Below are 15497 nucleotides of genomic sequence, written 5' to 3'. Positions count from 1 at the left end.
AATACGGATCCGATTACGACGAAGTTTTTGCTCCGGTTGAACAGCAAACCACTTTCCGGACGTAGATTACGATTGCAGCAAGGAAGAGCATGATTGTTAAGCAATACGATACCAAGACCGGATTCTTGAATGGCGATCTCGAGGAGGAGGTTTATATGCAGCACTCACGTGTATTTGCAGAATAAGGAATCGAAGGCGGATAGATCGTGGAACCAGAGACTACAAGATTCGAAGATGATCGAAGCGCCTGCGAGACATCTGAATCATTCATTTGAAGTCAGCGATCTGGATGATATCCATTACTACCTGGGTATGGAAAAGGAGAAGTACCGTGATGGTATCTATTTCTTGAGTCAACAGAAGTACATCCGTGAAGCGATATTATCAAGTGGATTGGTGAACGCCAAAAAATCAAAAACTCTTCAGGATCCTGGTTATATAATAAATGAGAGCGAAGGGACGTTCCCACAACGCAGAGTACCTGAAACTGATCGGGAACACTTGGCCAATCGCAGAATAGATCTTGGGTAGGAAAACAAATCATCCCAAACACCTGGATTGGAACGAATGGAAACTATCGATTATCTCTAAGCAACACAGGTGGGATCGTTGCTATCATCGGAAATTCTAAAGCAGACTGGGCCGAGAGCGGAGATGATCGGGCATAGCAGTTTCGTGTTCCAAGGCATTCGTGTTCGGAGACACGCCCAAGAAACAGAGTTAGTTGAATAACCGTTTCTTAAGCTAAAGTTGGCTTAAGAGTGGTGTGTTCAACTCTTGTACAGCCAAAATGTTTGTTGGGCGGTGAATTGGGCTTGTCGTAAACAGTCTTGTGTGTTGTTATCAACAGCCGAGTCCACCGCTCTTGCAGAGGCAGCGCAGGAGGCTGGATGGTTAAAGTTACTTGAAGGATTGAAAGATGAACAACGAGTAGTCATTTATTGAGATACTCAGAGTTGCCTGAAGAAAATCAAAAGGAAGAAACTAACGAGAAAATAACAACAGCTTTGCAAGTTCTTGGGGAAGTTCAGGCTGGAGTTTTGCTAGAAATACCTACTTAAATTCTTTCTGAATTTGCTTCTGGAGTTCTTTAAACAAGTTATACACGAATGGAGCTCGAAATGTGTCGTTAGAACATCCTAGAGTTTTTCAGAAATTTCTTAAGTAATCTTCAGTAATTTCAGTGAAACAAAGTTGTAAAATGTGAGAACTTCTTCTAGAATTTGATATGGAAACTACAGAATAAATATCACAAAATTACACTCAAAGATTCTCTCAGAAATTAAAGTAAAAACACACATTCTTAAGTGGATATCTCCAGAATTGCCTCGGGTGTATTTTATTTGAAAATCTTCCTTTACCTATACCGCAATACCAGATTTCGCCTCGATTGCGTATCGCTGATAAGATAACTCCATTTCACTCACATCGACTCCCCTTTCATCATTTCAGTCCCACATAGCCGACTGCGGTCAGATACTGGCCAAGTGCTCCAACGGGTGCGGAGTGTACGTCGCCCTAAAGGACATGGACCGACACCTGAACCGGTGTCCGGCGGGATTCGGCGAAGTGGTGGCCGCCCAACAGCAGGACACAACCGGTGACAAGATCCGCGAACTGGAGCTGGAAATTGTCGGACTGAGGGCAACGCTGAACGAGGAGATCCGGCAGCGGTTGGCGCTCATTACGGATTTGGGCCAGCTGAAGAAGCGTACGCAGCTGGGCGACGAGTGGACGGCTAAGGTGGGCGATGTGCTGAACGCGCTGAAGAAGTGTATCAATGAGGAGACGGATAGCCGGTGTGTCGACGTGGAGCGGTGCAAGTTGGACATTAATCGGTTGATGAGGGAGTACGAGAGGATCGAGGCGTGGCGTTTGGAGCTGACGACGAGGTTCAATCGGGTGGAGGGAATGGCGGGAAAGGAGGGGGAAGAGAAACCGAAGGACGCGAAGTTGGTGATGGTTGAGAGTCGGTTGAATTATCTGCAGACGGAGGTGGAGAATTTGAAGGAGAGGCAGAAGCGAGATGGTGGGGAAGGGTTGCAGCAACCGGTGGGTGAGATGTTGAAGAGGAAGAGTGAGGCGGCGATTGAGGAGTTGGAGAGTAAGATGCAGACGGTGGATATGGTGCTGGAGGATCATCACAACTCGATCAAGTAGGTTGGGGGATGGTGGGAGTAAAGGCGGGTACTTATCGGTGGAATCGTTGTAGGATTTTTCAGGACGAGGTCCGGAAGCAGATGTTTGAACTGCGGGGTGAGATAGATCCGATGCGTTTGGTGATCCAGGAACAGTTGGACAAGCAAGCCAAGCTGGACTACGAGCTGAAGGGTGTGTTGAACACTGTGAATGAAACGGAGGACGTCAGCGAGAAGTTGCAGAAAACGTTGGAGAAGTATCGGAGGGAAACTTACTACACGAAGCAGAGCTTGGATGATTTGCAGGTGCACCTGCAGCATCAGGAGAAGCTGGTGGTGATTCAGAACACGGAAGGGCACCTCATTTGGCGGATCGATCAGTTTGACAAACGTTTCAAGGAGTCCCAGCAGAGCGAGTTCATGCTGAAGAGCCCAATGTTCAGCAATCGGCCATTTGGATACACGTTGAGGGTAAGATGAAGCAATAGCTTACTACGATGATTGCGTTGACTGACGTTTCTTTTGACAGTTGGAGGCGAGTCTCAATGGAATCGGAACGTGGCGCGGTCGCAATATGATCGTCGGGTTGGTCGTGGTCAATGGATTCTACGACAATCTGCTGGAGTGGCCGTGCGTTCTGAGTGGGACGATTACGCTGAGGGATCAGCCGAAGGACGGCTCCAAGCCAAAGGTGGACTACTCCCGGTCGATTGTGGCTCGACGGAAGCACCAGAGCAACGACAAGAATCAGAACATCCACATTCCGCATCAGGTGCTGCGGTCCGAGCACTACATCCGGGACGACGCCGTTTTCCTGGAGGTTCGGATCGATCAACAGTAGGCGGTGCTTGAATGGGATGTTTTTGTTTTTATTTATGCTCATAAGTAAAGAGTGTTCGTGATTTGTTTTTAGTTTAGTGTGTATGTGTCAAATTGTGTTTGTATTTTAAAATTTGAAATATTTCAACTTTCAAGATAGTTTTTTTTTTAATTTTAAGAGTAATAGTTTGATCCTTCTTCGATAAACTGTAGGTGGATTGATTCTCTATGGGAGATAGTAGCTGCATCGTGTTTTTGTTTCATTTTTACTTGGTGTTTACATTCATGTTTAGGGTGTAGAGTTGTTGGTAGAGAAAATAAAGCTTTAGAGTTGTATAAGATTCATCGCAACGTTTTCAAAAACTTACCTGGAAATATGAAAATATGCGGAGCGAATAAGAGTGTCGAACAAAAATCGAATAGTATAGAAAATCTGAAGCTGCTTTAACATTGTTTAAAATCTGTTTACATTAGCGCCTCGCTGTCAGTTTGACGTCTGTCAATTTGACAGCTGTCAGCTATCCTAATATTAGAATAAAATACATTCTCTTTAAATATGCGGTAACAATGATTTCTTTACGTTTAAAACTTGATACTTTCGTGCAAACTCGGGTGGGGATTTTATCGGTTTTTTGTTAACAAATCTGTGATAATAATCGTCGGCTTGGTTGGTCTGACTTTTGAAGCTCACTCTCTATTTCGCTACTGTCTGTATAAGGTTTCGAGCGATATGCCACGGGAATTTGATATCTATATTCATTAGATTTACTCGCACACTAACTACCAGGCTTTAGTAAGCTCAGAAGTAGTATGATTTACTGTCCATAGGTTGAATGATTGGCAAAATTTGATTGTGAAAAGATTGAAAAAGTTCTTATTGTGATTTTCATTCGCTACGTGCGAGTCAAAAGTGGATTGAATCCTATGTAGAAAATGCAAAAAGACTTGATCGGAGAAAGCAATACCTTTTCTGGTCACTCTATTTACAAAACGTCATTCTTTTGTTTACCTTTCTTTTTCTAAAGTTTGTACACCTTTGGTCACCCTCTACGCGTAAAGCGCCTACTTTGATTCGTTTCTACTTTAATGGTCTGGTAATACTGATATGCAATTACGCTGTGCTGCTGTTCGATGTTATTTTCTTAAGAAGTCTACTGAAAGATTTTCTGAATAAAAGTGTTTCTACATACTTCAAATTAAAAGAAAATTATCACGACTCGAAACAGACGCCTACTTCGATACAAGGTAAAAGAAAGCGTAGTCCTACGTTAAAGTATTCGGTGAAAAAGACAGTCTTCAAAACGGAAATTGGACAAAACTCCTGCTTCCAAAAAGGAAGAAACAAACGCAGATTTGTTCCAGTTGTTGTCTGTAAACAGAAGAACCGCTCACATTACGCTCCGAGCATCCGCTTGACCGAGTAGCCCGGGATGGCGTAGAAGAACAGCAGTAACAGGATGGCCAGCCCGATGATGATGAGGCCCTTGATGATGCGCCACTTGTAGTTGTGCCAGATGATGTACCGGATCGATTTGAGCGGATTCAGGAACCACATGAAGGACGCATCCGGTCGGCTGTGTCGGGAGGGAGAATGCAACGAGAGAGCGTGGTGAGTAAGTGATAAGATTGAGAGGAAGCTTTTTCAAAGCTTGCTCGGATGGAGGAGGCGAGGCGACGTCAACGGGAGCTTTTATCCACCCACCATGGTTGCTTCGATTTGGATGAGATGGAAGCTTTGATAACTTGGCTAAAATTGGTCAAACACTTTATTACAGTTAACTTATTTCATGTACTGTATATAAAGGGGTATCAAAGTGATATCAGCGGACTTCATGGGGTTTTCGGGAGTGCTTTCAAGGGGTTTCATGGAGGTTTCAAGGATTATCAGAGAGTTTTAAGGATTATCTGGAGGGTTCCGAAGTGCTTGAAAGGATTCAGGGAAGGAATGGTTTATGAGAGTTTCAGGTGATTGTAATGGGTTTCAAAGGAATTTTAGAAAGTTTCCCTACGAAAATCCCAGAATTGTCCTTGAAAGTCCCTGAAACTCTCGTGAAGCCCTTTAAAACCTCCCTTAATCTCTTCTCCAATTCCTCTGAAGTCCTTTCGAAGCTTTGATGATTCCCTTTTCTCTTAAATTCCATGGTAGCCTCCTGAAACTACCTTGAAATCCTCGATGAAACTCCATTTGCCTCTCTCCCTGAGATCTCCATTGAACTTCTCTTCGGCCATCTATACTTCTGTTGCTTAGCTTCCCACCTCTCTCTTTGAACCTTAGCTTCCCACCACTCTCCTTTAAATGTCCATGAGTCAGCCCATGAGTCCATGAATCCTCTCTTTAAACCCGGAGACCCTGTTTTGCTTTTAAACTCCTCTTTCGTCTTCTCCTCAATTGCTCCTAAGACCCAACGTTGCCCCCTTCAACACCCTAAAACCTCTTTTTAATCCCCATTCCTCTTTAAACCACCTCGAAACCCTCTTTAGTGTCCTCTCCAGATCTCCTACATGCCCCTCAATGCCCCATGTACTTACTTCGGCTTCTCCAGCGGATCCGGCTCATTGCGTCCGTACCCGGCCGGATTCTTTTCCGCCTCGTCCTTCGTCAGCAGGTGAATCTCCGCCTCGACCTTCCCGGTCAACTCCATCTCGTCGTTCTCCTTCTTGATGAAGAACGGCCACCAGCCGCGGACCCGCTTCTGCTTGAAGATGTTCACCGTCGGCACGTTGTCCGTTTTGAGCATGTCCAGGGTGCACAGTTTGGACGACTTGGCACCCCGAGGGAAGCGGTTCAGATTTAGGGAGATGGCTCCCAGGAAGTCATCGGCGGAGAAGTGATCGGCGTCCCAGACTTGCAGTTCTAGACGGGCCGGGATCTTCACTTCGGTTTCGTCCCAGCTGAAGAGCGATTCTTTCCGGGATAGGACGATCCGCTCTTCCGCCGCCAAGTACTCGAACGGGTAGATGAACCGCCAGTTGAAGTTGCCTTCGCCGGTGAGGGAGCGGTAGTGGATGTCCGTCGCCTGAATGTCCTGTGGACCTTTGAGCCACCTGGAAGAATGTTGAGCTTAGGTTAGGTACGCCTTGAAACATCTGAAGAGTCTTACCCTTTCACATAGATGTCGGACATCTTCTCACCGGTGAAGAACGCGTCGTCTTCCAAAACCACGTCATCCGTGTTCCAGATCACCACCCGCAACTCATAGGACTTGGGTTTCCGAGGTGATATATCGACCGGAGGTCCTGGCAGAGGCATATCCATAGGGAACATGTCGACCCACATCTCCAGCTTGCCCTGTTCGATGCCCGGTTTGTCAGTGCTGTACAACGACCGCGACTCGATGTGCTCCGGAACGATCTGCAAACGAGACTTCGCGTAAAATATCTAACGTTACATGGACTGAAACCGCTGTACAAACCTTGCATCCAACTCGAGGAACTTCATCCCACCGGTGTAGAACGGCCAGCGCCAGATGCTCGTCCCGGAACTTGCAGGTCGTCGGTTGATTCCACGTCTGGATCTCCTCGTGGGTGAAGGTGAAGCAGTAGCGCCCGATCGACACCCTATCTTGCTGATACTGTGGCGGTTCCAGCTTGTTCTCCTTGCACAGCTTGGTGAGGATCTGCGTCGGCTTCATCGGGTCGCGCCACTGGTTGTACCCGGCACTGAAACGACAAGAACTTGAGCTTAACAAATCCCTCAATCCCCTCCCCAACAATACGTACTCTTCGTAACGCGCGGCAATGCCGCACATCGCCCGATGCTTGCTGTAGAACCGGTTCTCCAGGTCGATCTTCGTCTCCCCGATCAGGTCGTCCGCCCCGACCAAGTCCCAGTCGAAGATCTGCACCGTCAGCATCGAGTCCTGCGGGAAGGTCGCCTCAATTTCGAAGCACTTTCCGAACACCGGGTTCAGCTGCTTGCTGACGTAGTTCTCCTTGTCGGATACCCGTTTGCTGCCCAGCTGGAGCACTACGTACGGATCGGCCTTACCGTTCAAATCCATCGGGTGCAGGTCGGTAGCTTTGACGATGTAGACCCGAACCAGGACGTGGATCGGGTCGTTCAGCGGAAGTGTTGGGGCAAACGCGGGATCCATGCTTTTGTCTATCGGCAGCCTGAATACCTTGATCGCTCCCTTGAAGAAGCCAACTATTCGGTTTTCATCCTCCGTGCTGTCGCCGGTTTTCTTGCCACGATACAGCGGGAAGGACAGAAGCCACTCCTTGAAGTTGTTGTACTCCGGCAGGGATTCCAGCTCGGTCGGATAGATGTGACACGTGGCAGTGTTCGAACTGGCGGTCTTCTTGGGCGTTGATTTTGGACTGAGTTTGGACACCAGTTTCGACGTCTTGACACCTAGTTTCTTGCCACCATCCGCAGCTGGTATGTGGTTTTCAAGCGCCCGGGAACTCGTCGCAGGCTTCGAGGCTTCAATCAGTCGCTCGTACGACAGAAAGTACTTGGTCCACCAGTCTTTGCTTGATTCGTCATCGTCCTCCGCGTCGAAGGTGTCGTCATGTTCCAGTTTCCGCTTTGTCTTCTTGTGCTTAGCCACCTTGCTTACACAAGCTGCTCCGTACAGCGTGAGGTTGTCACCGGAGATCGACTTCATCATTGAACTGTCGTTGGGCATTGTCGTATTGTTACCTACTAGGTCCTTGTGCTTCGACAGAATTATCTGGCCGTTCTGATTCACGCGCCTCGTATCGTCCCTCGGTAGTGATCGATGCATGTACTTGTGAATGGATGTTATTTGGTGGGTTCCCACGAGGGTGTATCGTCCGAAGGATCGGCAATCCACGGCACGAACCGTAATAGGAGGAGCGTATCGTTCTTCAACTGGAAGTTCCAAATCAAACGACTTGACCATGTTGGCAAAGTTCGGGTTCTTTTTGGCGTTCTGGATGATGCTAGAGTTGAGTATTTTCCCAGAACATTCGATGTCTATCCGTGGTTTGTCCACCGTCATGAAATGTACTCGCTTCAGATCCCGCAAACCCCAGAACAGAACTTCAATACGGAACCGAGCTAGGTTTGGTCGCACCTCTCTCGGAACCGGAATAATGGCCATTGGTGGTGGGCCAGGCTTGTCTACTCGGGTCTCCGTTGCTACGCACTGCGGCTCTGCCAGCCTTGGGATATCGACCGATCCTAGTTCCAACATTTCAAAGGCCGCCAAAAGTTCACCAGCATTGTCTAGTCCTCTGGTGATCTCAAACCACTCCAGCACCGGGTTCGAGTAGTGATTTTCTTTCAGTTTGATCCTTGGCTTCGCCAATGCCCTTCCGATGAACTCAGACTTACCAACTTTGTCCTGGTCATAGATGTCTATCACAATCGTTGGCGGGTCCTTCCTAATCTCATCCTTTGCACCGTAGATCACAATTTCGTCGAACACCAAAAGCTCGTCCCACGTTGGACTCAGCGTCTCTTCAATCACTTGCGTAGTTCTCGAGTGCTCAGTCATGTACACGATTGCGAACGGATCGCTCAAACCAGACGCATCCGACCCGATCAACGATCGCGCCTGATAGACATGCGCCCGAAGCTGGAACACGTGATTATCCACATAGCGGACAGCCGTTGGAGCCGGAACATTCGGCTTGTCGGAGTTCTTAAATTCGTAGCATAACTCGTACCCTCGAGGTAATCCTGCGTAGAATGACTTCTTGTGCTTCAACACTCCTAACCAGAGGTAGATGTGCAACTTTGCCCTCACTTGCCACCCTGCTGGACCTTCCGCTTGTTTGCCCGGCAGTTTCAAAAAGATCGTCTGCACCTTTCCGCAGTAAATTCCTGTTTCCTCTTCCGTCGTGGAGTAGATCAAATCTCTGGCACTGATCCTATGATACGCTACCCGCTTCCCATTTGCCACCATCCAGATGAACACATCCGGCAACGCATGCTGCGGATCATCTATCAAGAACTTCAGTTTGTTCAAATAGCTATGTGCGGTTTTGTACCGTTCCTTCATCGAGCTTTTAGTCACCAGCGCCCGTAGATTCCTGGACATATTCCCTATTGACTCAACCTCTCGCTGACACAGCTTCATTCTCTCCTTATCCAGCTTTGTCTTACCCGTCCCCGGTCCAACCAACGCCCCCTTCGTAATCTGGAGGTACTGGTTACAACTCGTTGCCACCTCTTCCAGCACTGCCCGTAGCTTCACCTCCGCCGTGGGATCTTCATCCTCTATGAGCAGGTTCGTCTCCGCCAGTCCGATCTCCATTCGCTCGGTGATCTTCGCTATCATGTTGCTGTTGTACATGCGCCTGCGCAGGTCCGGAAACGAACAGCGTACGTCCATGCACGGTTTCATGTCCCAGTACGGCAGGAAGAAGTGACTTTTGTCGTGCGTGGACGGTTTCGAGGCACTTGTAGTACTGCTGTACGAGGTTGTGTCCACCGTTTCCAGCTCGTCATCGTCGTTCATGATCGTTGCACTCTCGTTGTGGCCGTCCAGTGAGTTGCCCGCATTGCCCATGCTCAGCTCGAAGAAAACCGGCCGGTCGCTGACCTTCCGGTCGATCATGGACGCTTCCAGAACGGTGCCGAATAGGAAGAAGTCGTCGTTCTTGCAGTAGGACGACTCCGAGATGGGCAGGGTGGATTCCAGGTCGACTGAAAAACGGGGATTTAGTTAATTTCTCACAGGAAGGTCGCCGGGAGACGCTTCCAGTCAGTTGGGAAGGTCTCCGGAAGACGCTTCCAGCCGGGAAGGTCCCCGAGAGACGCTTTCATCCAGCTGGGGAGGTCTTTGGGAGACGCTTTCAGCCAGCTGGAAAGGTCTCTCGGAGACGCTCCCAGCTTGCTGGGAAGGTCTCCGGGAGACGCATCCAGCTGGGAAGGTCTCCGGGAGGCACTTTCAGCCAGCTGGTGAGGTCTCCGGGAGACGCTTCCAGCCAGCTGGGAAGGTCTCCGGGAGACGCTTCCAGCCAGCTGGGAAAGTCTCCGGGAGACGCTTCCAGCCAGCTGGGAAGGTCTCCGGGAGACGCTTCCAGCCAGCTGGGAAGGTCTCCGGGAGACGCATCCAGCTGGGAAGGTCTCCGGGAGACGCATCCAGTCGGAAAGGTCTCCGGGAGACGCTTCCATTCGAGTAGGTCTCCGGGAGACGCTTCCAGTCGGCAAGGTCTCCGGGAGACGCTTCCAGTCGGCAAGGTCTCCGGGAGACGCTCCATTCCGAGAACGTCTCCGGGAGACGCTCCTTTCCGGGAAGGTCTCCGGGAGACGCTCCCTTCCGGGAAGGTCTCTGGGAGACGCTCCCTTTCGTGAAGTCTCTGGCAGACATTTCCAAGGAACAGTTCCTTCGGGAAAGTCCACTAACGTACCATTCTTATCGGTGAACAGCTCCACATTGTCGGTGATCTCGGTCCGGATGGCGATCAGCAGTCGTGCCCTGTAGCTCACCCCCTCACCCAGGCCCGTATTCAGGTTCGAGTGCTGATCCAGCAGGTTGTAGTCCCTCGTTGAACCGTACAGATGAACGAACGACGGCCCGTACGTCGGCAGGAATCCTTTCTCGCCATCGTTGGAAATCTGCTTCAGGTCGATGTAGTGCGTACCGATGATCGACGGTTTCATGGGGTCCGCGTCCCGCAGTTGCACCTTGATCCGTTGGCACAGCGGCGGGAACATCTCCGTGAACACCAACTGCTCGTTCCACACCGGACTGTAGGAGGCCTTCTTGACGGTGGTTTTGCCCTGCGGATGAACCAAAAAGGTCAGACTGCGAACGACAAGCTGTGCGAACTTTGAACTTACGGTCAACCCGGCGAAGGACACCTGCACGTACGGATTCACCAAGTCCTTGGCCTCTCCGGTGAACGCCCGCTTGACGTTCGCCATCAGCGAGGAGTTCATCCGTGGAAGGCCATCGGCCCGGTAGATCTTCACGATGAACTTGGCCCGTTGCCGTTCGATGGGAACGCCGTCCGGCAGCAGTAGATTCCTACGGATTAGAAGAGGGAGCGTCATGAATGAAGAGTTCTGAGGAAACTCGCCTTCCGCAACTTACGCCTCAATGTCATCCGGGTCCTTCTCGGACTTGGGAGGAACTTTGACCGTGTCGCCCTTGCCGATGATGCCGACATCACACTTGAGGTACCCCTTAGGACCGGAAACGAAGTCTTCCGGGTCGGTCAGCAGAGCCCACTTGTGATAGAATTGGTGGTCTAATCAAAGTCCGGGGAGCCAAACGAGAAACGGAAATTAGCGAACTCGGTAATTACGAGACTACAGGGCAACTCATAAAACTAAAAAACATGCAATTGAGCAATAAGCGGAAACAACATCAATATCGGACTCCAAGCAGAGGAGAACAAAAGTGCTAATAAGGGTAATTACAGTTTAAACTTCTTCCGGCTATTAGGGGGGTTGCAAAGCATTAAAACATCATCCAAGAGTGTCATGCCAAAGAGTGCCAAGAGCAACTAAGCGGTGTAACCTTTGACAACGACGACCAGTGCGCAGTGGTGGACATAGCAACGCTTGTGCGAGTGACATCAGGGTCACTATGATGGACGGATAAATAAATGTGAATGTCGTTAGTTTTATCTCTCATAGTTGCACTGTTGTGCAGTGCATTCATGGTGGAAACCGTCCGGAGGCTGCCACCAGAGCTTCAAGCAGTAAGCACTAAAAAGCGATACGCCCTCTTGAATGGCTCATTTTCCTCTTTGCCGAGTGTTGTGGTTCAACAGACAAAACAATTATTGTTGTCTGCGTCCGTCCATGGCATGGCATGCTGCGATGCGATGGTGGTCAACCATCATCGCTTCGCCCAGAGCATATCCAATGGAGCGAGTACGGGCGATGCGCTGGCTGGCTGGCTCTGGCTGAACGCAACAAGTTCCACCAAAGCAACTGGTGGAAACAACACAGTAGGCAGTGCTTATTGCAAATTTACAGTCGTTCGTAGTTCTCACTACTGCGTCGTGAAATGTGGTATGCGTAGAAGAGGGACACGGGTGGAAAAACGGAAATAGTTTTCGTTGCGTTGTATAGTGTGGTTGACTCTTTATTTATGTACAGAGATATGCAAAATACTCGCAACTTGTAAGGTCTAATTAGGTTATTGTAATTCTGCTAAGTAAAATAAAAAAATACAATGACGTAAATAAATATGACAAAATATATAAAATTGGCAAAATATAAAACAAGTTGAATAACAATTAGTGTAAAAAAATAAAGACTAAAATTAAAAAAAAAAAAAACAAACAGTACTCGCGCTTTTGTATTGTGTACAGCACGCTGACACGAAGGATTGCTGGCGCGCCTACTTTGTCGATTGGTTTTTTTCAGCGCATGTGACAGTTTCATTCACAGGTCCCGACTAGTTTGTTCATCTCTGTATTTGTCCAATCATAACTGGGTGTACGGCGGAATGCGGACAGAATAAATAAAGTCCTGCACGGTATTGTCAGCAGTTTGCTGTTTTCTGTGGTATGTTGGTATTTGCAGTGAACTTTGAAGGTTAGGATTCCCCTCGTCGTCAGCGCAAACGTGTTTTCTTCCTGGAGGAATGAGGCGGGACTGTTCACTCATTAGATAAGTTTGTTGTTAGAGCCAAGCCCGTGCACAAGGGGGTGGTTTTGGGGGTTAAACCCTCCCCATTTCCGGTGCTTTTTACACTAGGCGCCCCTCCGCCTTTTGCAGAAATTGGGAAAAACCCCTCCCTTGGCGCCACTTCTGTGCACGGGCCTGGTTAGAGCACCTTTAACGGTGCGCTTCTATACCCCGTTTGGCAGCCCTCCATCATTGCAGCAAACTTTACCGGTCGCTGCCGGATGCGCTCGCAAAATAGTAGCGCTATGGGTGGGTGACCAAATATAGTAGCGGGACAGTTGCGCTGCTAAAAATGCTATGGGAATATGACAGCCCTCCGATCCGAATGAGGGTGACTAATTTGATTGCTACCGGTGTGGAAAAGGGTGGTTAACAGGGATGCCAGGTGAAATTTTCAAATATCTTCACAAGGCACGTTAAAATGTCTTCACACCCCATATTGTGGCTTTAGAATAAAATACTGTTAGAAGTCAAAATTTATGCCATGTACTCACTTAGGTTTATATGAAGGAATATACCGTGAGGTCATCCAGCAATAATGCATGCTTCTCTCCAGAATTTCCATGGCAATTTTAAGGGGGTTTCCCGAAAATTCCTTAAACTAGTTCCTCGGATCTATTTTTACGAGTTCCACAAAAAAATCCCGGAATTTCTCTAGGAATTCCTTCGGAAATTCTCCCAGGAAGTCCTCGCGAATACCTCCAGAAGATCCCTGGGAATTCATCGTGGAGTTTCTCGGGAATTCCCCCAGATCATCCTCGGAAATTCCCCTAAGTGGTCCTAGAGAATTCTCCCAGGAGTTCCTCGTGAATTCCTGCAGAAGATCCTCAGCAAATCCTAATGCTTGTCCTCATGCAGATCCTCGGCAGTTCCTCCAAAAGATCATCAGGAATCCTTCCAGGAGATCATCAAAAATTGTGCCGGAAATTCTTCGAAACATCCTCTAGAAGTTCCACCGGAATTCCTTCATAAGTTTCCCGAGAATTTCTTCAGAAGTTGAGTTTCCCGAGAATTCTCAGGAGTTTCTCAGGAATTGAACCAGGAGTTTCTCGGGAATTCATTCTGGAGTTCCAAGCGAATTTTTCCGGGAGTTCCCCGGGAATTTTTCTAGAAGTTCATCGGCAATTCCTTCAGGAATTCCTCAAAAAGTTTCTCGGAAAAACCTCCAGGAGCTTGTCCAGGAGTTCCTTGGGAATTCCTCTTAGGATTCTCCTTCAGGAATTCCTCAAAAAGTTTCTCGGAAAAACCTCCAGGAGCTTGTCCAGGAGTTCCTTGGGAATTCCTCTTAGGATTCCTCGGGAATATTCTGTGGAGTTACATATTTCTCGGGAATCCCTCCAAGAATTCCACGAGCATTTCTTCATAGTTTTTTGAAGTTCTTTTTCGGCAGTTCCTCGAGATTTACTCTTGTTCCCTAGAAAACCTACTGCAGGAGTTTCCTGGGAATTTCCGACGATTTCTTGGAGGTATTCACTTGGGTATTCATAGGTATATCCAGATGAATTTCTGATAAACTCCTGAAACATTTCCCGAGAATCTTCTGGGAGAATTCCCCAGAAAAAGCTAGAGGGATTCTCAATGAACTTCTGGAGGAAATTCCCTAAAAAATTCGAGAATTATCGAGAAAATCCTGGAGGAATTTCCGAAACTCCTAGAGGTATTCTCCTAGAGGCATACCCGAGAATTTCTTGAAGAATTTCCGAGCAACTGATGGAGAAATTCCCGAGCAACTCTGGGAGAATTCCCGAGTAACTCCTAGAGAAATCCACAAGAAACTTTCCAAGAAATTTTCTAGCAATTATTATGAGAGTTCTAGAGGATCTCATAGAGGAATTCTAAAGGAATTCCTGAGGAACTTCCGAAAAAGTTGTTGGCATACTCTTGGAAAAAATCCCGAGGAATTCATGTAGAACTTCCCGAGGAACTCCTGGAAAAATTTTCAAGGAACTCTTGAAAAATTTCCCAATAAACACCTAAAGGAATTTTCGAGGAACTTTTGAAGTAATTTTTGAGGAACTCCTGGAGAAATTCCCGAGGAACTCCTAAAATAATTCTCGAGGAGCTTCTGAAGAAATTGCCGAGGAATTCCCGGGGAACTCCCGGAAAAATTCCCCTGGAACTCCAGAATGAATTCCCGAGAAACTTCTGGTTCAATTCCTGAGAAACTTCTAGGGGAATTTGCGAGGAACTCTTGGAGGATTAACTGAGGAACCCTTAAAGGAATTCCCGAGGAACTTGCAGAGGAATTCCCAAGGAGCTCCAGAGAAATTCCCAAGGAACTCATTGAAGAAATTCTCGAGGAATTCTTAAAGGTATTCTCTAGAAACTTTTGGAGGAATTCCCGAGGAACTGCTAAAAAAAGATTCGGCAAACTCCTGTAGGAATTCCCATGGAACTGAAAGAATTCCTGAGGCACTCCAGGTGGAATATCCGAGGAGCACCTAGAAGAATTCCTGAGAAACTTTTGAAGGTATTTCTGATAAAATCCTGAAGATATTCTCATGGAACTTCTAGAGAGATTCCCGAGGGACTACTGGAGAAATCTTAAAAGGCTGGGAAAATCTTCGGACAAGTCTGCGGAAAATTCTGGTGAAGCTCTGTTTAAAATTCCAACGAAGTTCTGGGGAGAATTTCAAAACCTTGGTAATATTCTAAAAGCAACCTCCGTTTTTTTGGAGATTTTTTGAAAAATCAGAATACTCAGTTGAATTTCCAGAGGAATTTTGTTGATGAAAATTTTATTTTCAATAAACAATGGCTGATGAGAAATTCATTCAATAGTTCAGCATGCTTCCTAAAATTTCCATGGAATGGTGGTCATCTAATTTGATTCGTATAGAGACGAACCAGCCAAGGGCTGAAAGTCTCTTTAATAAAGACAAATCAATCAATCAATTAATTTGATTCGTATTTTAACTAAAAACTGCTTCAAAAAATTAGGAATTTGTAAGTTTAAAGTTTTAAAAGTTTAAAATTTT

The 15497-nt window shown here is 47.5% G+C and overlaps 2 protein-coding genes across 3 annotated transcripts in view; one reads left to right on the top strand and one right to left on the bottom strand.

The window, feature by feature from the left end:
- LOC109422166 (TNF receptor-associated factor 5) overlaps nt 1-3525 on the top strand; it is a 33170-nt gene extending 29645 nt beyond the window's left edge. The window contains exons 2-4 of the mRNA XM_019696806.3: nt 1453-2156; nt 2213-2609; nt 2668-3525. Coding sequence (XP_019552351.3) covers nt 1453-2156; nt 2213-2609; nt 2668-2979 — 1413 coding nt within the window. The 3' untranslated portion in view covers nt 2980-3525. The remainder of the gene's footprint in view (nt 1-1452; nt 2157-2212; nt 2610-2667) is intronic.
- Nucleotides 3526-3661: 136 nt separating this feature from the next.
- Nucleotides 3662-15497, bottom strand: part of LOC109422096 (otoferlin-like) — a 325073-nt gene continuing 313237 nt past the window's right edge. For both annotated transcript variants that reach the window (XM_062844293.1, XM_062844292.1), the window contains exons 11-18: nt 10970-11126; nt 10717-10903; nt 10284-10656; nt 6678-9576; nt 6371-6617; nt 6059-6309; nt 5487-6002; nt 3662-4531 (exon numbers count right to left, since the gene is read on the bottom strand). In XM_062844293.1, the coding sequence (XP_062700277.1) occupies nt 4351-4531; nt 5487-6002; nt 6059-6309; nt 6371-6617; nt 6678-9576; nt 10284-10656; nt 10717-10903; nt 10970-11126 (4811 nt within the window). In that variant the 3' untranslated portion in view covers nt 3662-4350. The remainder of the gene's footprint in view (nt 4532-5486; nt 6003-6058; nt 6310-6370; nt 6618-6677; nt 9577-10283; nt 10657-10716; nt 10904-10969; nt 11127-15497) is intronic.

Source organism: Aedes albopictus, chromosome 1 (genome assembly GCF_035046485.1).
Source record: "Aedes albopictus strain Foshan chromosome 1, AalbF5, whole genome shotgun sequence".
In the NCBI taxonomy this organism is placed as follows: Eukaryota; Metazoa; Arthropoda; class Insecta; order Diptera; family Culicidae; genus Aedes; species Aedes albopictus.
The sequence above is the reverse complement of the archived record's forward strand: the minus strand, read 5'-3'. Positions and strand labels throughout refer to the sequence as shown.